At 38.4% G+C, this 22440-nt stretch overlaps 1 protein-coding gene across 12 annotated transcripts in view; it reads right to left on the bottom strand.

Annotated features, from left to right (window-relative positions):
• Nucleotides 1-22440, bottom strand: part of BLTP1 (bridge-like lipid transfer protein family member 1) — a 150026-nt gene that overhangs the window by 54426 nt on the left and 73160 nt on the right. For 11 of the 12 annotated variants that reach the window (XM_060778979.2, XM_060778980.2, XM_060778985.2 and 8 more), the window contains exons 35-50: nt 21794-21996; nt 20409-20606; nt 20106-20317; nt 18989-19140; nt 17016-17166; nt 16630-16782; nt 14840-15080; nt 12355-12503; nt 11964-12183; nt 11440-11598; nt 10282-10457; nt 8382-8557; nt 5843-6546; nt 4686-4931; nt 3199-3292; nt 557-607 (exon numbers count right to left, since the gene is read on the bottom strand). In XM_060778979.2, coding sequence (XP_060634962.2) covers nt 557-607; nt 3199-3292; nt 4686-4931; nt 5843-6546; nt 8382-8557; nt 10282-10457; nt 11440-11598; nt 11964-12183; nt 12355-12503; nt 14840-15080; nt 16630-16782; nt 17016-17166; nt 18989-19140; nt 20106-20317; nt 20409-20606; nt 21794-21996 — 3285 coding nt within the window. The remainder of the gene's footprint in view (nt 1-556; nt 608-3198; nt 3293-4685; nt 4932-5842; nt 6547-8381; nt 8558-10281; nt 10458-11439; nt 11599-11963; nt 12184-12354; nt 12504-14839; nt 15081-16629; nt 16783-17015; nt 17167-18988; nt 19141-20105; nt 20318-20408; nt 20607-21793; nt 21997-22440) is intronic. The other variant, XM_060778981.2, reaches the window with a different exon arrangement.

Below are 22440 nucleotides of genomic sequence, written 5' to 3'. Positions count from 1 at the left end.
CTGTATACATGTGTTGCAAATCTCAGTATATACATAGATGACAAACTGGCTTTAAGAGTAGGAGAAGGACTGGAGATAGTTATGGACAAGGGACAGGGGATTCCTACAGTTGGCAAAGCTGAGAACTCCTACCAACTTTGATTTTAACACTTGATCTGGGTCCATAACACAAAACACCTTGCTGTCCATGTGGACCCAGTTCTAACACATTAATAAAACAGCCTGCAGTAGCTTTATTCTGAAAGTCTATATTTAAAAAACTACAATTAAAGGCCAATCCTCATATTAATGAGAACAAAAACATTGCACTTGGCTAAAATTAGTGGGGGAAACTTGCTTCACTACTGTTTTATGTGAGAAACAAAAAGAACATGAACACACATTTAGATCAGAGTTTGCTTTTTTCAAATAAAGGGTAGTTAATCTAATACTGTCAATTCTATTTGGTTTTAACTATAGTTAGGAGCAGTTGAGTACACTTAAGGATGATAAAATACATTTTAAGTATACTAGACACACTGTCAACTGCAAGCCATTTAAACATAATTTGACATACAGAAATTCTTGTTTGGCTGTGCTTGTTGGTGATGTAGGGAAATCCTCCAGTCTACAGGTGAAGATTGGAAGAAAGTAAAAAAAACAAAAAAGCAAAATAAAGAATAAACAGTCATGCAGAAGAATTAGTCAGATATTTTTAACCCACAATATGACCAGTTGCTTGAAAACATTAATATTTAAGCAGTTTTGCCTTGCAAGTATGGGTGATGGAAGGAATACTTGTTCACACTCTCAAGAACTTGAACATTCACATCAGTGCAAGTAACAGTTCTGATTGTTTTGCAAGTGGATGTGTAAAGAGGCACTCCATCCCAAATCAAGAGAAGGTGGAGTTTCTTGTACCTACTAAAAATCAACAGAATTTTTTTAAGGAATTTATTTTATTGCTTCAAGCTTTCTCACAGGGAGCAGATGTTTAGCCATCTTATAGCCTGTACTTGACAAAATTTATTTACATCTGTGAAATTCATATTCATATATGCAGTGGTTCCCAACCTTTTTTGACCAGGGACCACTTGAGCAGGGACCTGTTTGACCAAGGACCACTCTCCAACATTAGTACCAAAAGGATTACAAATCAGTTTTTGGTCAACTTAAGGTTTGGTTTGGTTATTAGGGGTGTTGATTCAGAACATTGCATTGGATAGACCACATCAGCTCTAGTTTCTGATACAGAACATATGTCATCCTGTAGACATCATCTGCATGCCCACCGAAAACCATATTTAATAATCTAGAGCTGATGTGATAGTAGTAATCTTTGGTGTGTGATCAGCCTCTCCCCTCCCGATATGTCTGTTGCCTCAGCACTATAAGATAATTTGGCAAGACCAGTCACTGTCATTGCCTCGTGGTTTCAAGGGAACGGTGACCATATTTTTGTTCTTATGGGCCACTGGTGGTCCACGGACCACAGGTTGGGAACCACTGATTTATAACAAGGTTGGATAAAGATAATCCTGGAACTGTATAGCTCCCTCTCCCCAATATTTTTGTGGTCTTCTGTACCTCCAGACTAACCCTTTTCTGACCCAAAAAGAGGATAAATTGCTGTTGCCTCCAGTGACGGCAATTTTCTGTTCAAATAGATTTCAAGGCCTCCCTGTTTTGTCCAATTTTTTTGAAACCCCTTTTTGACAACCAGAGATAGACTTCTAGTCACTTTGGGTTTTTGTTTTATTGATCTATGCAATTATTTTGTTGGGGTATTTTAGACTTGAAAGTTTTTCTGCACCTGAAAAATCATTATACAGAAAACAGAAGTGTTTCAAGTGATATTGGTCCACATGTTAACTGTTTCCATGGTCTCTCAACACTGGTGCTGTTAATGATACCTTAAACAGACAGAACGATATACTGAGTGTTATCTAGATACCTCTAAAAAGTATGTGAATGTGAACTTTGGTACCAACATGCTTTGCAGTGTTCTGACTGAGTGTTCAAATGAAAGAGTGAACTGTCATGCACTTAAATGTGAATAGTGGAGAGTGAAATATTAGGCAAATATTAATTTATAATAGCTGGACAGATTTACCTTTAAAGCATATTAATATCAGAGAATAAATATTTTAAAAGTGAAATTAGCATCATGCAAAAAAACCAAAACACTTTATACATTGCTTGCAAAGTTAAGTTACATGTATAAAGAACCCAGCATAAAGATTGCTCTTTTAAGTGCTGTTCATAGTGCAATAGATTTATCAAAGCAGTTTAAAAAGTAACTGTATTATTAAGAATATCATTTGCCATGTGCCATGACATTCTTGAACAATCACAACTTGCCCAGAAATTTATCATTTTAGAATAGAGATAACAGCATGATCATTGATAGAAAAGGGACTAGCAATTATACGCAGAACTAGATTAAATATATACAAATTGCAAAGATAATAAGCAAAAGGGTAAGATGGCAATTCCATTCAGGCTGGAATTTCAATTATTACTTCAAACAATTATAATTAGAAGTCAGGTATCCTCACCCAGAAATACTTGGGAGCAGAAGTGTTTTGGATTTTGGATTTCCCCCCCAGATTTCAGAACATCTGTTAAATCTCTGAAATGGTGTAGTGTCAGGGTGAATCTACCTATCCCACAGTTTCATAGACCCTCCATTTCTCTCCAACCTCATGATTCTCTATAGCTTTTCAACTGCTTATTACACACATATGAGATGAAAGGTTGGAGAAAGTGAGAGTCTGACACACAAACTATCAGTAGATGCTTCCTTGAAGGCAGAAGTGGGGGTGGCTGGAGGCAAAAAGAGGGATTCTGAGAATATGAGGGACAAATGAGGAGTATGACTGCCGTCATCCCCTTGAAGTCAGCTGGTAGTAAAAGGTTTTGGGTTTTGTATTTCCAGATAAATGGAGACTCAAGCATAATTTTATATTACTCATCTCTGATCATTATTCAAATTAATTCTTATTTTTATTTGTGCATTTATGCCTAAATAAGAAGGCATTTCCTTTTCATCACTTTTCCTCTCACAGCTTGCTCATGTAATAGAGCAATTGAAATGCATCATAATAATAATTATTATTATTTAAAAATAGGAACCTCCACTTTTTGGCATAAGTACATTCATTTCCTTATAAAATGATGGCTCAGGAAGAAGTATCGTTTTTTAAATCTAATACTCACTGGATGTTTGGCGTAATCCCTTCCAGAAGAACAATATTGACGCCACCTATATGAGCAGTGGCACACGTCTCAGTCATTTTTTGATGCAGTATATCTTTAAAGAGAGAGAGAGAGAAAAAGGTGAAATATAGGGATGAAATTACGTATTATTTGTAGGTATATTTGTTTATGGTAGTGATTCCCAACCTGTGGTCTGTGGAGCACCAGTGGTCCGCAAGAACAAAAATATGGTCCGCGGCCCCACCATCACTACATTGTTGCCTCAAAACCAAGCGACAACAAAAATGACTGGTCTCACGAAACCCTTTTATAGTGCTGAGGCAACGAGGATGTTGGGAGGAGAGAGGCTGACTACCCACAAAAGATGACTACTACTACATCAGCTCTAGATAGGAGCCCCTGGTGCCACAATGAGTGAAACCCTTGTGCAGGCAGGACTCCCGACTGATAGGTCAGCGGGTTGAATCTGGGGAGAGTGGGTTGAGCTCCCTCTGTCAGCTCCAGCTCCCCATGAAGGGATATGAGAGAAGCCTCCCACAAGGATCGTAAAACATCAAACATCCGGGTATCCCCTGGGCAATGTCCTTGCAGACTGCCAATTCTCTCACACCAGAAGTGACTTGCAGTTTCTAAAGTTGCTCCTGGCATGAAAAAAACAGCTCTATATTATTAAATATGGTTTTCTGTGGGCAAGTAGATGGCAACTACTGGACAGCATATGTTCTGCTGACATGTTCTGTATCAGAAACTAAAGCTGATGTGGTCTATCAAATGCAATTTTCTGAATCAGCACCCCAAATAACCAAACTGAATCTAAAGTTGACCAAAAACCGATTCGTAACCCTTTTGGTACTGAAGTTGGAGAGTGGTCACTGGTCAAAGAGATCTCTGTTCAAGTGGTCCCTGGTCATAAAAAGGTTTGGAACCAGTGATTTATGGGAAGTTAGTCAGCAAGTGCTGTGATACTTCAGCTGCTGTTGAACTCTTAGTCCCTTTCAGTCTCAATCAGCATGGCCAGTGGGCAATGGGCAGAGATGATCAGAGATGATTCCAACAACATCTGCAGTCAAGAGGATTTCCACTACTGCCCAAAATAAAGCAGGATAAAAATTTTATAATGGATTTCTATTACACAAATATACAACTGCTTTTAAAAAGGTATCAGTCACTTGGAAGAATTTGTTGAAGGGTGCACATCAACGGTGGGTGGCCGCTTTCTGAAACCTTTTTCTTTTTTCCTCTCCTTCTTTCCTATGTATATACTAATAGGCTGCTAGGGGAGGGATAGATTAGTTTTGCAATAGCTTGAACACCTTACAAAGTGATATTGAGATTTGCCTAAAAACTCCATGAGACCATGCCAAAAGACACAGGTCTAGCACTTCACAGGACTCTCATTATATCAGGAAAGGCTTAACACATTTAAGTAATTAAAATTAGGTTGATAAATTGGTCTGGTCTTTATGGTGCATTAAGTATCCAATCACCTTTCATTTTTTCTTTGAGTGTAAAACTACCATGGATCCTTTTCAGTTCCGATTCCATTGTGAGTCCCCCAATATCTGCTTCAAGATGTGTGCGATTCACCATGCCTATTCCAAAGATGATTAGGGTCACATGCTGAGGTTCAGATATGACCAGACTGCGTTTCCTCTGTGTTCTGCTCAAGCTGCTGCTGTCCTGCTCATTCTCAAAGGCAACCCTACAGGCAGGTTCAGTAGGGCTCCGAACACCTACAAAAATTTAAGATGATGATGTAATTGATACAGGAAAGAACTTATAATTACCTTATTTATTAACAGAGTTCACACTTAAGAATGGGTAAAAATCTATTCAGCAATTCTTACAACTAATTTCTCAATTTTAAAACTTATTTGTGTTTTTTTGAAAAAAAACAACATATTTAACACAATGGCATTGTTACATCATCTGTTCCGAGATCTATACCTCCACCTCCATCATTCACATAAGTAAAGGTTTCCCTTGACATAGTTTAGTCATGTCCGACTCGGGGTGGGGGGTGGGGGGGTGGGACTATCTCCATTTCTAAGCCGAAGAGCTAGTATTGTCCGTAGACACCTCCAAGGTCATGTGGCCAGCATGACTGCATGGAGCACTGTCACCTTCCCGCCATAGCGTTACCTATTCACATTTGCATGTTTTCAGATTGCTATGTTGGCAGAAGCTGGGCCTAACAGCAGGAACTCATCCCGCTCCCCGCATTCAAACCACCAACCTTTCAGTCAGCAAGTTCAGCAGCTCAGCGGTTTAACCCACTGCACCACCCCAGGGAGGCATTCAGATAGCCTTAGTTATTTTAATTTTCTCCATTAGATATAATGGATGTGATATGTTTTTTCTGATCGTTCATTCACAGTTTTTCTTGTTTGGTTGGTTATTTAAATTCGCCATTACTGATAATTAGCTTCCATATATTTTCAAACAGATCTTAACTAATAGGTTAACTTTTCCAATAGAGCTATTTTTTCTAGTGTTCTTGACAAATTATGACTCCCTTTAATTACAAATGCCTGCTTTGTTACTATTCAATAAATATTAAATGATGGTAGATCACCCTCTTCACAAGCTATATTAATTATGAAGCAAAGAAACATTTTGTGGCAATTCTCCACCTGAAACTTACCGGTTGGGTAAAAATTTTCAGAGGATTTTTCTAAAATCCCTGTTGGATCTGATATGAGAGAATAAAAGTTCAACAATTTATACATGTTTTGCCAACACTCTGCAGAAGGTTCACTCTGCTCTGACACTGTAATTGAGTCGGAATCATCCATATGGATTGCCACATGATCGACATCCTTTGAACCTTTCCTTGATACTTTAGAAGTTCTTCTTTCTGATCTTCCAAGTGAATTTTTGTTCCGAGACTCTTTTTTATTGTTCTCATTATTTGATCGTTTGTTCTTTGCATTGTTGATTCTGTTTACACCGTTGAGGCTCCCCCGAGAGCTGCGACTGAAGTCAGAAGAGCGGAAGTCTCTGTGTTTGCGGGTTTTAAATGTGGGTGTGGGAGAGGCCGATCCCGCTGTGTATCTACTGAGTTTGATGTCTGTTTGCGTAGCTTTGATATCATCTATCATGGTACTAAACTGGTGAATAAGGCGAACCAATGCCATATCTACATGCTGGCTTATAGACTGACATGAGATTGTAAAATTACAGTGAAAGGTGCTGTAATGACGCTTATTAAAGTCATGAAATGCAAGTGCACTGGTAGAGTTTTGAGGGGTGCACACGGACTTCTCCATTATCACAGCACTGATGCTGAAGGTTTCCAACATTAATGCTGGTTTGAATTCAAGTGGAGGAAGATTGACAGCTCCTTGCCTAAAAGAAGGAAAAATTAAGATAAGAAAACATTTTGGTTAAACTTTCATATATTAGCTAAATATTACCATCAGACTATTAACCCGCATCCCCATCTACAAACCCATTTGGACTCTGTGATCTTTGGAGGGGGCTCTCCTCGTGGTCTCACCCCTTTCTCAAAGCACAGCTGGTGGGAACGAGAGAGGGGGCCTTCCCTGTGGTTGCTTTTTCTCTCTGAAACTCCCTCCCTAAAGAAATTAGGACAGCCCCCCCCCCTCACTCCTCTCTTTCAATAAATAATTGAAAAACCTATTTATGCTCATTAGCTTATGGAGAGGAGAGTGAATAATATCACCATCTTGGTGGACAAAATTGACAATGATAATTTAATTTATTGAAGAGCTACATTTTTATATTTTATACAGGTTTTAACTGTTTAATTGTACTATCTATGATGCCTGACTGACTGATTTATATATTTATATATTTTAGCCAAAGCCATTTAATCTATTTTAATAGTATGTGTAAATGTTTTTGTTGTTTATTATTTCACATGGCATTGAATGTTTGTCATTTTCGTTGTTGTCTCCTAGGTCATGTGGCCAGCCTGAGTGCATGGAGTACTGTTACCTTCCCACAGAAGCGGTACCTATTGATCTACTCACATTTTCATGTTTTCAAACTGCTAGGTTGGCAGAAGCTGGACCTAACAGCAGGAGCTCACCCGGTCCCCAGATTTGAACTGCCAACCTTTCAGTCAGCCAGTTCAGCAGCTCATTGGTTAAACATGCTTTGCCACCAGGGGCCCCAAAATATACTTTATGAAAAATCTTTAATTTAATGTTAAGCAAATGCAATAATTATGTTGCCCCTTCATACACTCAACCACATTATTTATTTACTTTGTTTTATATCCCACCCTCTCTCCCTCTTTGAAGGACTCAGATTGGCTAACACATGGCATAAGTCAATGCTGTTCAATAATTCACCTCACATTCAAATATATAAAATCAATACATATAAAATCTACAATACTCATCTAGTGACAACAATAAAGATACTGGATCTATTTTGCCCATAGCTGATCCACCTTACTGTAAGAATAAGCTTTAACTGGAGAAACATTTCAGAAATCAGAAGTATATATTAAAATATGGTAACACATAAAAAGCTGATCTCTGACAGTTGTACTGCAAGTTTTCCTGATATCTTATGTGGGATGATGCAAACCACCACCACATGCACCCACTGCTGTTACTTCTTGCTTCCACTCTCTATCTTGCTTTGACAACATTTTTAGAACAAGAGAGAGGGTAGGCAGACATGCCATATAGCTGTCTAGGTTCAACTGCATGGCTGAGATGGTGTTTAAAGAATGTTGTGTCCTTGGAGAGTGGCGAGCCTGCAGGAAGGACTCCCGTTAGGCATTTAGCCTGTTCTGAAATGGGTCCTCAAAGCTAGATAGAGGGTGGAAGATGCTCTCCTGCTGTGTTTGCCTCAGCAGACTGCAAGGCTGGAAGGTTTCTCTCACAAGCTACCATCATGGTGCCTCCCCACTCCAGGGAGATGGCAGGATGTCCCTCTGCTGTGCAGCCAAATACATGATATGCCATTCTCCTAACCCTGGCATGTGAGAATTCATTCCATATACTGGCTTTTCTTGCCATCCAAGATTTAGCTCCAACTAGTTTGTCTTAAATGCATACTTTTGTTGAAATGGGATTGAAGCATTTCTGACCTCAGAGAAAAGATGAATCAGAACTCAACAAGGTCAAGTATTCTACAGTGGGCAAATAGCGTACGTATTGATGTCCTTTAATATCAAACATGCGCTTGGAACTTGAAGGCCATACCTTCTTGCTCTTTTGCTTCTTCTTTCCTTTGCTGTATCTGAATCAACAATGTCTGCCCTGAGGCAATCCAGTGTCCCTGAGAATGAAAGATGTTCTCCAAAGTACATCCTGTAACACAATGGTACTGCATCCTGAGATTGAATGCCTGTGTGGCTCAGAAGAGGCTTGAAAACAACCTATTAAAAAAACAAAAAACATTTTTTCTTGTTTTAGATAGATACATTGATTTATTTGATAGCTGCAGAAAGCAGAGCTATGGCCTTGAGTAAAGATAACCTAGTGCAACCCGCGGCCCTACAGGTGTTTTGGACTTCAGCTCCCAGAATTCTGCATCATGGGACAAGCTGGCTAGGGCTTCTGGGAGTTGGAGGCCCAAATGCCTGGGGCTGGGAGGCCCAAATAAGTTGTGCAGACATGGCCTAGCGTTATGTTTAGCATTATAACCCCTACTGTTGTTAACACCAAATTCCCCCTAGATTGTGAATCTATTTTAACCAGTTTTATTAATGCACATTTAATTCTTAAATCTAACCATGATAAACTACAAAAAAATATGAATGGGAAATCTCTAAGGGAGTGGTTCTCAACCTTTGGGTACCCAGGTGTTTTGGCCTACAACTCCCAGAAATCCCAGCCAGTTTACCAACTGTTAGGATTTCTGGGAGTTGAAAGCCAAAACATCTGGGGACCCACAGGTTGAGAACCATTGCTCTAAGGCATGTTGGCTCTTTTCATATCATGATAAAGAACTGCTAAAGGGCTTTTGTTTTAACATATGCAAATTAACACTAAAAAAGAAAAAAATCCTTTAAGAACAAGCGCTAACCCAAGAATCATAAAATCATAGAGTTGGAAGAGACCCCATGGGCCATGCAGTCAAACCCCCTGCCTCCAAAGAGTAGCCTCTACCACACTCTGGGGCAGAGAGTTCCACTGCCGAACAGTTCTCACAGTCAGGAAGTTCTTCCTAATGTTCAGATGGAATCTCCTTTCTTGTAGTTTGAAGCCATTGTTCCACATCCTAGTCTCCAGGGCAGCAGAAAACAAGCTTTCTCCCTCTTCCCTATGACTTCCTCTCACATATTTATACATGGCTATCACATATTTATACATGGTTAGGATACATAAAAATGCACTTTGCCTGATTCTGCCTCAGATAATGACCACACTCCCCTCCCTTTAATTGAATGACTGTTTTCTTGGAGGAATCCAAGAATGAACACATTCCTCCAATTATAAGACAACCAAGAGAGAGAACAAAATCCACAAGAAAAGCAAACCGTTGCACAAGGGCAACTGACTTCATGTGAACAATACAAAAGCTAGCTGGTATGTGATGCTTCTCAGCCTGGCAAATACGAATTCCTCAAACATCTCTATGTCATACTGAGGTGTGTCCTGGAGTGTTTTTACTTCACACATTTTGCTGATCAGCCTCAGTCTTTTGCCTTTTTGAAAGCTTGGGACAACAGAACAATGGCCTTGGTGGCCAATGCTAACAGAGTTCAGATGCAATTGTTCTGCTAAGATCTTCCAGGACTGATTCTCTAATGCAAGTTTTTTTCAATCTGGTGCCCTTCAAATATATGGACTGCAATTATTACCATGTCTAAGTAGACTCTGTGGTGATTGTGCTGGCTGCAGCTGATAAGTATTGTAGTCCAAACTGCCTAAAGGACTTGAGTTTTAGGAAGACTAATGCATTCTCCAAGAGTTCAATTTCATTTAAAATGTCGTGTAGCAGATGGGAAAGATTTGTTCCCTAGTGGTTTGGGGAAAAAAACAATAATACTACGTAGAACTTACAGTACATAGGGTACACTTACTCTAGGTTTTCTTTTGTGTGTGGGAAAAAAAGTTGTTTCGGCTTTACATTCCAGTTTTGAAAGCAAACACTCACCTGGGCATCTGCAAGCTGAACTGCAGGAAATCCCTGGTTGCCCTCCTCAATACAAGCGATGTCATCTTGACTAGTACTGTGTTGTGAATGAGTCCCATCCAATGTATTCTGATCACTGGACAGTACTGTATTGAAGTCAGATGCTGAAGGTATAGTTGGCAGATTTGGGGCCACACCTATAAAATATTTATTGTATTAAATCCTCCAATAGGACTCTTACTCCTAAAATATGTGGACCCATTTTGTTTGCTAAGGAAGGATAGCAAATGTATTGTTGAATGCTTTCATAGTCGGAATCACTAGGATGTTGTGGAAATGCTTCAGGATAGAATGCTTCTGGAACATGGCCATACAACCCGTAAAACTCACAACCAAAGGATAGAAAAATCAGCATTACTCTGTCAGCTTGTGTTATTATCTAGTCACACAAATAAATTATGCATAGCAATTACAACAATAAAAATGTATACACTTCTGAAAATCAGAAGGCTGAGAACTGAGATTGCCCTATTTGTGGATGCCATAACTATCTGGATTGACCTTGACAGAAACTGATTACGATGGACATTTTGTCTGCACTTATTCTTTTGTTTTATGTGACTTGTTTACAGGATCTCATGCTGTGATTTCACTAGATATTACTGTAAGCAAAGTTTATTTATTAGTCCACTGACCGTATCAACATTAAAGACAAAAACAAAAACGTACACAAGTAGACAATAAACACTATCCTAAGACTCCTATAACTGTGAACTAACATGCATTCAAACTTGATTAAGTTAAAGGGTAATTAAAATATCATCATTAAAATGCCAAGGTAAAATTTCAAACCACAAAAATTAAAAACGAAGGTTAAAACAAGGGTTAAAATAGACCAGCTATTAAACAATCCCACTAGATACTACTGCTTCTTATTGACTTAGTAATTCTCCTCATCTTCTGCAGCCCTCAAAACACCCTACAAAACTGAATCAGAGTAGATTTTGGTGCCATAGAGAGCTATAATGGGAGAAGGACGGGGGGAAAGTCCCACTTCCCTGACACTTTGCATTTTACCTTATGTTTGTTTCCTCATCCGTTTAGAAATTCTAGAGAAAGGTTATCATAAAGAAGACCATGAGCTCTTTAAGTAATGAATGCAGCTATAATATTGAATACCTGTTGGGAGACTATTGTGTCCAGATTTGGTGACCGGAGACTCTTGAACTACACTTCCTCTGTTGCCCACAGCATTTGACATCCAGTTATAAAAGCTTACGGACGATGGCTCCGATAACAATGGATGTTCAGATAATATTTCCGAGGGCATAGTGTTCACTGCACGGATATACAAACGACAACCTTTATGTAACCTGCAATGCTTGGGTACTTTGGTTATAATGGTAATCATTTCTTTTCCTTTCTTAATGAGCACAAAAATATTTTTAACCAAACAGAAAATGTCAAGTGGACAGTAAACAGGTCATGACATGATCTCTCACAAGACATTTAGCAGAACCAACCATCTGCACATACCTTTTAATGACTGAATATTCTTTCTTTTTAATTATATCCCTTCAACAGTATGTCTCTTCTCTAGTGATATATTTTCCCCTTTGCCTGTTACTGTTTCCAGTGTGAAATCAAATCACTACTGAATGTTTGCATCACTAAAACTGAGCCATGCTACAATGATTCTGTACCTGCTCTTGTTAAGGAACTACTTTTAGGGGCTGTAGAGCTTCTCTGAGGTGTTCCTTCCAAGAGATTGTGGAGGCTAGGAAAGCTTCCTGTCAAGTAGCTGAGTAGACTCTCCTTTCTTGGACTTTCTTTGATGGGAAGTCCAGAGCGACCAGCATGCACCGGTGAGTCAGTAACTGTATCTCCACTGGTGTAGCTCAGAGAATGATACGGATGGATACCCTGAAACATGAACGGAAACAAATCAAGACACCTAACCACTGGTTATGTTTATTTCTATGTTTAATGGATGTTCTTTTTCATGGGTGTGCTTCAGATTACAATAAAAAAATACCTGAATTTCAACATGACTTAAGTAATCATCATTTGGGGTTGGGAGAGGGTGAGTATTACCTTTATTTTAAGACCAGAATCACTATGAGTATGAGTCTTGGATAGTTTTCTCATAATCTCAGCCCCGGTCACAGGTCCAGAAGAAACCCCAGCAGGTGGGGGCCGCGTACCAGATCCTTCCAGAAGCATTGTATGTTCACTGACAGTGGCTGAAACATACAACAGTTGTATAAATTAATAACAGGAACATGTAGCCTATACTAGTGGTTACTAGGCCAGCTGTCAGTTCTAGGATTATAACACATTTACTCTTTTTTTCATATTCATCTTTTTTCCTTGTCTATTGGCCATGTCTATAAAATATATTTCAATTTGCATGATATTTTTTAAAAAAATTCTTCGCATAAAATTCTCCATTATTCATTTATATTAATTGTAGTGCAGAACTTTACATTACATTAAAGCGTTATTTTTGTTACAATGCAAGACAAGGGCCAATACAACTGATATCTACCGTATTTCTTCAATTATAAAGCATCATTGATTGTAAAACGCACCCTAATTTCAATACCTACATTACCAAAAAAATATAAGATACACCTGCAATTCTGAGATGAAGCCAATTTGTAGAGATGTTCAAATAAGAACTACATCTCAGAATTGAAGAAATGCAATAATCACCAGATATTTTCCAATATGCACACTTTTCAATCCAGCACAGTTAACAAAAAGGAGTCAACATTCATTGGGTTAAACACTTTGAAAGAGGATGCCGACACTAAATAGAATGTAAGAGCAACCAAATAGTGTATATACTCGAGTATAAGCCGAGTATTTCAGCCCTTTTTTTGGGCTGAAAAAGCCCCCGTCAGCTTACACTTGAGTCAAGGTTATTTATTATTTTACTCTGTTGTTGTTGTTGTTATAGTATTTATTATTTTACTCTATTTATTATTATATTTACATTATTTTACTCTATTATTATTACATTTATTATTTTTCTTTATTTATTGTTATTATTACATTTATTATTTTACTCTGTTATCACTGTTATTATTACAGTTCCATTATTTTACTCTATTATTATTATTATTACATTTATTATTTTATTCTCTTTATTATTATTGTAAGGATATGTAAGCACATTTCAATTGATGAAGGTTAGAATAATGATTTAATCAGAGTTGGACAGTTTTATCTTAAATTACAGTTTTATGTAAATATTCAAAACATTTAACCGGTGTGGAACACATCTCACCACGCTAAAACAGTGGATGTGGCTCTTAATGAGACATGCCGCATTATCATGGGGTGTCTGCGCCTTACACCACTGGAGAAATTACACTGTCTAGGCAGTATTGCACCACCTGACATCCACTGGGAAGTAGCAACCAATAGTGAAAGGACCAAGGCAGTGACATCTCCAGCCCATCCCCTGTTTGGGTACCAGTCAGCACGTCAACGACTTAAATCAAGACATAGTTTTCTAAGATCTACAGAGACACTCGCTGGAACACCTCAGCAAGCAAGAGTCCAAAAGTGGCAGGCTCAAACCCAGAACCCCAATCAATGGCTGATACCAAATGAGAGACTCCCCCCTGGGCACACAGAAAACTGGGCGACTTGGAAGGCGCTGAACAGACTGCGCTCTGGCACCACGAGATGCAGAGCCAATCTTAAGAAATGGGGCTACAAAGTGGAATCCACGACATGCGAGTGTGGAGAAGAACAAACCACTGACCACCTGCTGCAATGCAACCTGAGCCCTGCCACATGCACAATGGAGGACCTTCTTGCAGCAACACCAAAGGCACTCCAAGTGGTCAGATACTGGTCAAAGGACATTTAATCAACTACCAAGCTTGCAAACTTCATGTTTTGTCTGTTTGTTTGTTTTTGTTAAAAATGTGATACAAATGTCTGGTTGCTGCTGATACGACAACTAAAATAAATAAATAACCTACTAATGCCTCAATTAATGTAATTTTATTGCTATCTATTTTTATTTTGAAATTTACCAATAGCTGCTGCATTTCCAACCCACAGCTTATACTAGTTTTCCCCAGTTTTTTGTGGTAACATTAGGTGCCTCATCTTAGTCAGGTTGACTTATATTTGAGTATATATGGTATATCAAATTGCTGCCTACTTGTACTTCCAAGTTTTCCAAAAGCTCCTGATTTTTTTTATTAAACCCCCACTCTGCCCTCATCCAGTCATCTTGGGGTGGAGTGTGATAAAATCAATCTAACACATTTAAAATAGTTTCCTTTGCAAGCACACTTGGATTAATTTTTAAGGTCTATTACAGCTTGTGAAACATTTCAGTTGTGATTTACCAAACCAAAAAGAGATAACATGAATATTTTAGGCACTTCTGCCTATACTAAAATAATAAATACCAATCAGAAGAAAACTAGATGTACATACATGCTTGCACTTTGAATGAGACTGATACATGGAGTATGAAAAAGAGTGTCAGGGAGGGAGAGATTCAAACAAAAGGTGAGCTCTGAATTCATAAAATCAAAAGGTGCACCAATACCTGCATCAAACTCAAACTCTGCACCATCAGCACTTGTGTCACTTTGAAGACCACCTCCATTGTCTAAGCCAAAACCATCCTCTTGCTCATGGGCTACAGTTGAGGGGGGTTTCATTGGCTGAGTGGGCCTATGTAAGCTCACTCCTTTGAAGGCTGGCGTTACCACAATGAATTTCATCCACTGCCTAGCGAGTGCTATGAGTCCTTTCTTTAATGTCACCAGAGCAGGAAGGCCATCACTCTAGAAGAAAAACACATATATGCTCCATTCTAAAATCAATTCCCAAAGTGTTTGTTCATTTTAATCTGCCACAGCATTAACAAAAGGAAATTATGCAGCACACTATAGTGAAGTGTTATATGTGTTTGCTCCGAAATCTATGTATGTATGTGTTGCAGTTCAGCCTTTGATTGTGCCTGCACCTGATCTCCCTGGGGATTCTGGGCCTGTCAATCAGCCTTTGGACACAAGGGATTCTGGGCCTCTTAGCCTGTTGACACGATGGATTCTGGGTCTGCAAGTCAGTAGGAAAGTCAGCAGGAGCAGCTAGAGACTGGAAATGAGTGGTCTCATTCCAACAGAACTGAGCTCAGAGGATGATAGTGAAAGTCCAGGTGGACAGACTAATAAGCAGTTAGATAGATTTATGTTTCGTCAACATAAGAGTTTCACATGAGAAAATTCGAAGGTTAGATTGCTTGTTAGTGAGAAAGTCTTTATCAGTTTCCCAAGAGAAAAGGCACACTTTTCTATCTATATTAGCTAGGCCAACTGAATCTTTGGACAATTGAAACAATGCTGGAGATTGAGCATAGAACTCCTGTCAAGATTTTTAATACCATGTTGATGTTTTCCTGCTTGTTCCTATTTCATGTGACCAAGTGTTGAGGACTGTTCCTGAATATTCATGTTTTGGATTTATTCCACTCTTGTATTCCTGGTTTTTGGATGCTACTCATGTGCATTGGGGGTTTTTTTGTGTGTGGATTATCTCTGATTTTGGCATTGGTTTCTGATACTATTTTGCTGAAATGCTTTTTATATAGTCTTCAATAAACTGCTTGCTATTTTACCATGGATTAGTGTGTGTGTTAAGTGCAGAGGTGCTTCCCAGTCTTGGAGAACAACAGTACGTTAATGTATTACTAACATTAATATCCTGCCTTTCCAAGCTTAAGGAAGCTAACACGGAAAAAAAACACATTTGAGTAACAGCAATCATCACCCCTCTCTCTTGTTTCTCACTGACGTGTTTCATCTCTGTTTCTGTTGGTATTCATCACCTGAGTTTACTACTATAGGGAGTAATAACGATAATGAAGTATTACAATGTCTGCCACAGCAAGTCTGCCAAAACAGATATTTGCTCTAATTTGAACATGCAGTGATACTATGATGAATATTATGCAAATATACATAAAAGTGATGCAGTGGGTTAAACTGCTGAGCTGCTGAACTTGCTGACTGAAAGGTCGGCAGTTCGAATCCAGGGAGCGAGGTGAACTCCCACTGTTAGCTCCAGCTTCTGCCAATCTAGCAGTTTGAAAACATGCAAATGTGAGTAGATCAATAGGTATTGCCTTGGCAGGAAGGTAACGGTGCTCCATGCAGTTATGCTGGCCACATGATCTAGGAGGTGTCTATGGACAACGCCGGTTCATTGGCTTAGAAATGGAGATGAGCACCCCTCCCCCAGAGTTGGACACAACTAGACTTAATGTCAGGGGAAACCTTTACCTTTTAAATACAAGTATATTTTATAGGAGTGTATTGTAAAAGAGAAACTTACCATAGTTGCATCTTCAATAATGGAATAATTTGCTTGATGGAGATAGTGGTGCAATATATTACAGAGCAAACAGGAAGGGTTTTCTTGAAGATAACGGGCAAGTTTAGTGAGCCTGTTGTATTTGCTCCTCAGTGGAAAATGCACACTTTTGTTCTAAATACATAAAAGTGGTTACATTCATTAACAACATATATACATCTCCTTTATTCCAAATACATGCAGGTACAGATCTGTTATTTCTCTTATTATTATATTTATTTACATCCTGTTGCTTCCCCAATCCATGACTCATGGTAGCTTCTAGAAATACTGTTTTGTCCATTAAGCAGCCATTGCAAGGTGAAGCAATACACTTAACTCTAGCTATTGTCCATCAATCCACTCACCTCTAATGCTTCTGTCATTATACAGCCCATGACAGCACAAACTCGTAGAGTTCCTTCTGTGTCTAATTTGTTTAAAGAGGACTTCACTTGATCAATAGGGAGAAGCCAAGCACCAACAGCCGGTGTTGCAGTGCTTAGAAGGTTCAGCTGCCTATTGGAAGAAATATCAGTTATGAAAGGTAATTAATCCCTTGGGACAACATGGGTGACAGCTTTACATAAATAAAGGTGTTCATTTAGTTTCCTTATGTAACAATCTTGTAAATATTTAGAAAATCAGTCTTATACATATTTTATGTATGAATCTCCATAATTATATTATCTGTTTTAAAAGGTCTACTAGGTGCAAAATACAAAGAAAATAAAATAGGACAATGCTAGTAAGCAATGCAGAATTTACATCATTATGCACTGCATTAAATCTCCTATTTCAAATATTGCAATTGGTACTTTGAAATGAAAGGTCTCTAGTCCCCGAGACCCAGGTATTTCAAAGCCATAAAATAATAATCGTACTAGAACGCTCACAGAGACCGTATATGATACATGCATATGATTACACTCTGTAATACATTTTTTGTTCCTGGGATATAAATGTCATTTCAAAATTAGTTCTATCAGAAAAACATGGAAAAAGTTTATTAAACGGCAAAAACTTTGTTTTTGCAGGACAACCTGCAGCCCCTTTTCCTATAGTTTTTCATTGAATGTCTCGTCGAGTCTCAACCAATTCAACAGAGCCACAAAAACAAAGTTTCTGGAGTATGACAACTATTTTCAAAGTAAGTACCACACAACTAAACGGGAAATAACACTTTCAAACCAGGAGCAGAAAAAAATTCAAATTTTGTTACATAGTGTTATTTGAAAGATCCATTATTCAAATACTGATCACTATATTGTTTGGTAGTTCCTAAATTATCTCATACTTTCACCAGACCAAGTTGAGTTTATGCCGAACAGGCAATTGTCTAATGAAATGGTTCTCAACCTGTGGGTCCCCAGATGTTTGGCCTTCAACTCCCAGAAATCCTAACAGCTGGTAAACTGGCTGGGATTTCTGGGAGTTGTAAGCCAAAACACCTGGGGACCCACAGGTTGAGAACCTCTGTGGAATATTAAATGTTATATATAACATTAGCTTTAAGAAACACTCAACATTACTAATATTTTTGGATATTTTAAAAACTTTTGGGAAATTGGAATGGCCTTATTATATCAAATATCCAAGAAAATGAAACGTTGGAATATGTATTATTCCATTATTGCAAAGATATTATTAATAGATTAAGTCCACTCTTTCCCCTATAATTTGCAATAGCAATAGCTCCTCTAAAAGCTTTAATTAGACAAAAGAAGTAACTCTGCAACAGTATAACTCACAATAAAAGTGTATATGCAGAATATAGACAAGATAGATAGATAGATAAAGAAATACAGAAGGAGCAATGCCTAAATTGATTCAGGTCATAAATTCATTTAGAGTTTAAACTATGGTAAACTGAATATATCATACTTAAATTTAGTAATAAAACAACAGAAAACAACAAATGAGTGAGTTCACTTTATGTCCTCCTACCTTTTGCTATTTAGAAATTACAATAACTAAAGGTTTCAAACAAATTATACATAGAAAGTATGATCTAAAATAAAATAGATCACAGTGAAGTTGAAAGTATGATCCCAACTGAAATTGAGTTTATTTGGTAGAATTACTTAAGTCACAATGGATATACTTCTGACAATGGATATACTTCTGAGACTATTCTTCTTATTCCAAACTATACCAATCAATCGTGATATTAACAGTTTTAAAAGATGAAATAGTTTCAAATATTAAGCCTAAGTCTAACATTCAGCAATACAGCAGCATGCTGATTTAGATCATTGTTCATCTCTTTTGCACAATATACATGATAGGCAATTTGACATCCCATGAGACTGCAGCATAGTTGAAGTAGAATCTGCTGTACCTTGAAAATTTATGGGCAGGTGAACGCACATTTGTGGGAGCAGCAAAACTGAACCAAATCTCTTTGATGGTTAGTTTCATGCTACAAGAATCGGCTGGGGGAGGCCTTAAAGGATTATCTTTTTTCAGATCATCAGATTCAACCCCTTCGTCCTATATGAAAAAGGGAAAAAAGAGATAAGGTTAAATCTAAAACTCCAGTTGCAAGAGATAAGGGTTGTGTAATTGCGTGTCTTAAGACATGCACATAGTGTATCAATTTTAAAATATAAAAGATGCAGACATTTCAAGAAAAGGCAAAAGTGCTCAGGGATGAAGGCAAAAGGCAAAAGTGCTCTAACAAAGTCAACCATCTATTGAAGGAACTGCAATTTAAAGGGAGACATTGACAAGTTGGAATGTGCCCAGAGAAGGGTGACTAAAATGATCAGGATCTGGAGAACAAGCCCTATGAGGAGCAGCTGAAAGAGCTGGGCATGTTTAGCTTGCAGAAGAGAAGGCTGAGAGGAGACATGATGGCCATGTATAAATATGTGAGGGAAGTCATAGGGAGGTGGAACAAGCTTGTTTTCTGCTGCTCTAGAGACTAGGATGAGGAACAATGGCTTCAAACTACAGGAAAGGAGATTCCACATGAATATTAGGAAGAACTTTCTCACTGTAAGAGCTGTTCAGCAGTGGAACTCTCTGCCCTGGAGTGTGGAAGAGGCCCCTTCCATGGAAGCTTTTAAACACAGGCTGGATGGCCATCTGTCGGGGATGCCTTGAATGTGATTTTCCTGCTTCTTGGCAGGGGGTTGGACTGGATGGCCAACTCTATGATTCTATGAACTCCTTATATTTGAGACACATGATGCTAATATATCTTGGAATTTCATCCCCCTGTGTATAAGGGAAGAGACTGTTGCTTTAATCATTAATCTGCTCTCTTGCCAATCTCAATCCCTTGATGGTAATGGGCCTTAACTATCGTTGGAAGGCTCCTTCCTGCAATGTGAGGACACACATCTTCACAGCACTGACAGGAAAGTGATTATTATTTGCAACTACGAAAACCTACTATTTCTGTCAAAAGCAGAAGCTAAACGCTTGCTACCTAGAACATTATGGAAAGTTACCTGCTCATCTGAAACTGAATTTGGATGAGTGTCTGAAGTAGCACTTATTTGATCACATGGGAGGTTCTCTTCAGACACATCAGTATTGTAACCGCTGCCAGTTGGAGAGTCCGAAGAATTGTTTGAAGCGAGTAATCCACCCCTCTCTGTGGCTGCCGATTTTCCCAGGATCCCAAATGTGTTATATAAAACAGCACCAGACTGTCTACCACCTGTAAATATGAGAAGATGGCAAAATGTTTGCTTCTTTCTTCTACTTTCTGCATTAAGCACACAAAAATAAATTGCCATGTTCTTATTCACCTTTAATTGTCAGATTTTCAATTCCACATTCAAACATGATCCAGCCCCACTTCTCTTGGCTAGGACCTATTCGTGTGACATCTGGCCCTGCCTGGTGATCAGTTTCATCTACAAAAGAAAAGTCATCCAGCTCTTCCAAGGTGAAAAGAACTTTTGATTTTTCGAAAGGAATGGCTGTTATCGCACATGTCCCAATATCTGCAAGAAAAAGAAAATATTTTACAGGACAGCATTTTAAAAAAAGAATTCTGGCCATGAGTTTTCTTCTAATATTGAAACTTTACTGTGGTAGGTAAATTGGGCAGGAAATAAGTGATAGCAGGCAAGCAGCATTGCAAATTATGACAACAGAACAATCACAAAGCACTGTTTCCAATATCCTGGTTTGAATTTTGGCTGATTTTCTTTTGTCTGCTTCTATAATCTTGGGTGTTCACAAGCAATGCCCAGCATGGAATACATCTCACCACTGTAAAACAGTGGATGTGGCTCTTAATGAGACATGCTGCATTTTCACAGGATGTCTACGCCCTAAGCCACTGGAGAAATGATACAGTTTAGCCGGCATTACAGCAACTGATATCTGTTGGTAACTACCAGCCAACTACCAAAGCAATGACATCTCTGGCCCATCCTTTGTTCGGATATCAACCAGCATACCAACTTCTTAAATCAAGAAACAGCTTCCTTAGATCTACAGAGATGCCCACAGGAACACCTCAGCAAGTGAGAGTCCAAAAGTTGCAGGTTAAAATCCAGAACCTCAACCAGTGACTGATACAGGATGAGAAACTCCCTCCTGAGCACACAGAAGGCTGGATGACTTGGAAGGCACTGAACAGACTGCGTTCTGGCACCACGAGATGCAGATCCAATTTTAAGAAATGGGGCATCCACAACATGCAAGTGTGGAGAACAACAAACCACAGACTACCTACTAGAATGCAACCTGTGCCCTACCACATGAACAATGAAGGGCCTTCTTACAGCGACACCAGAGGCACACCAAGTGGACAGCTTCTGGACCAAGGACATTTAGCATAATGCCAAGTTTTTAACCTTCTTTGTGATTTTTATACACTATAACCGTATTCTCAGTTCGCTTCTGACATGATAAATAAAATAAAAGCAATCAAATATATACCTGAGCATATCCTTTTCAACTTTTAAAACTGTGTGCAGTTTATTGATGAACTGAAGAAATAAAGCTGGAAGTTTGGCCAAGCCAACAATTACCTTATGCAGAGACTAAATGGAATATACTTTCACATTAAAAATACTCATACTGTTAAATTGCAGCAGGATCATTCTCTTTAGATTCTTAGCCTAATACATAACTTATTTGAAAACAGTACACTATTCATGCAAACTTGCTTCATGCTTACCTGTTGTATCAAGGCCTCTGAGCTGCCCATGAATGCGGTGAATATTGAGCTTAGCTGCAATTTCTTTCCCTTTCTCTGCTCCCACATTTGATCTCAGGGATCCAGAGGACTGGGGCTGCATTTTACTGCTATGGATGTACTTCTCAAAAGTTACAGAACTCGTTCTAGTTTCTGCACTATTTGGATTCTCTTCAACTATACCCCTTAAAAAATAAAAAATAAAATCTCAGAATGTGTTTTTCTACTATCAATGGTTTATATCTTCTGCATATTTTGCTCATTAAATAAAAATAAATTACCAAAAAACCAAGTATTAACATATGATTTCAGTGACCATTAAGCAAGTGAAATATAAAAAGTTCTCACTAATACATATGCATAACTAAAGAAAAACCATTATGATAAGCTGTACTTTCAGAAGTAATAAATGTAATATCAAAGCCTTTGAGATAATTGTCATCTTGTGCAGTGGGCCAACTTAGCAAAACCTTTTAAGAATATTGTGACTTCAATTATAAGTTGGCCATCCCCACTTTTTCTCTCTGTACTTGTATATTTACTATTTTACTCAGACTAGATGTATACTGTACGTTGTGTTTATATTGTCTGTTTTGATAAGGTCAATTGTCTGATCAATAAAATCGATA

The sequence above is a fragment of the Anolis sagrei genome, chromosome 5 (genome assembly GCF_037176765.1).
Source record: "Anolis sagrei isolate rAnoSag1 chromosome 5, rAnoSag1.mat, whole genome shotgun sequence".
Lineage (NCBI taxonomy): Eukaryota > Metazoa > Chordata > Lepidosauria > Squamata > Dactyloidae > Anolis > Anolis sagrei.
The sequence above is the reverse complement of the archived record's forward strand: the minus strand, read 5'-3'. Positions and strand labels throughout refer to the sequence as shown.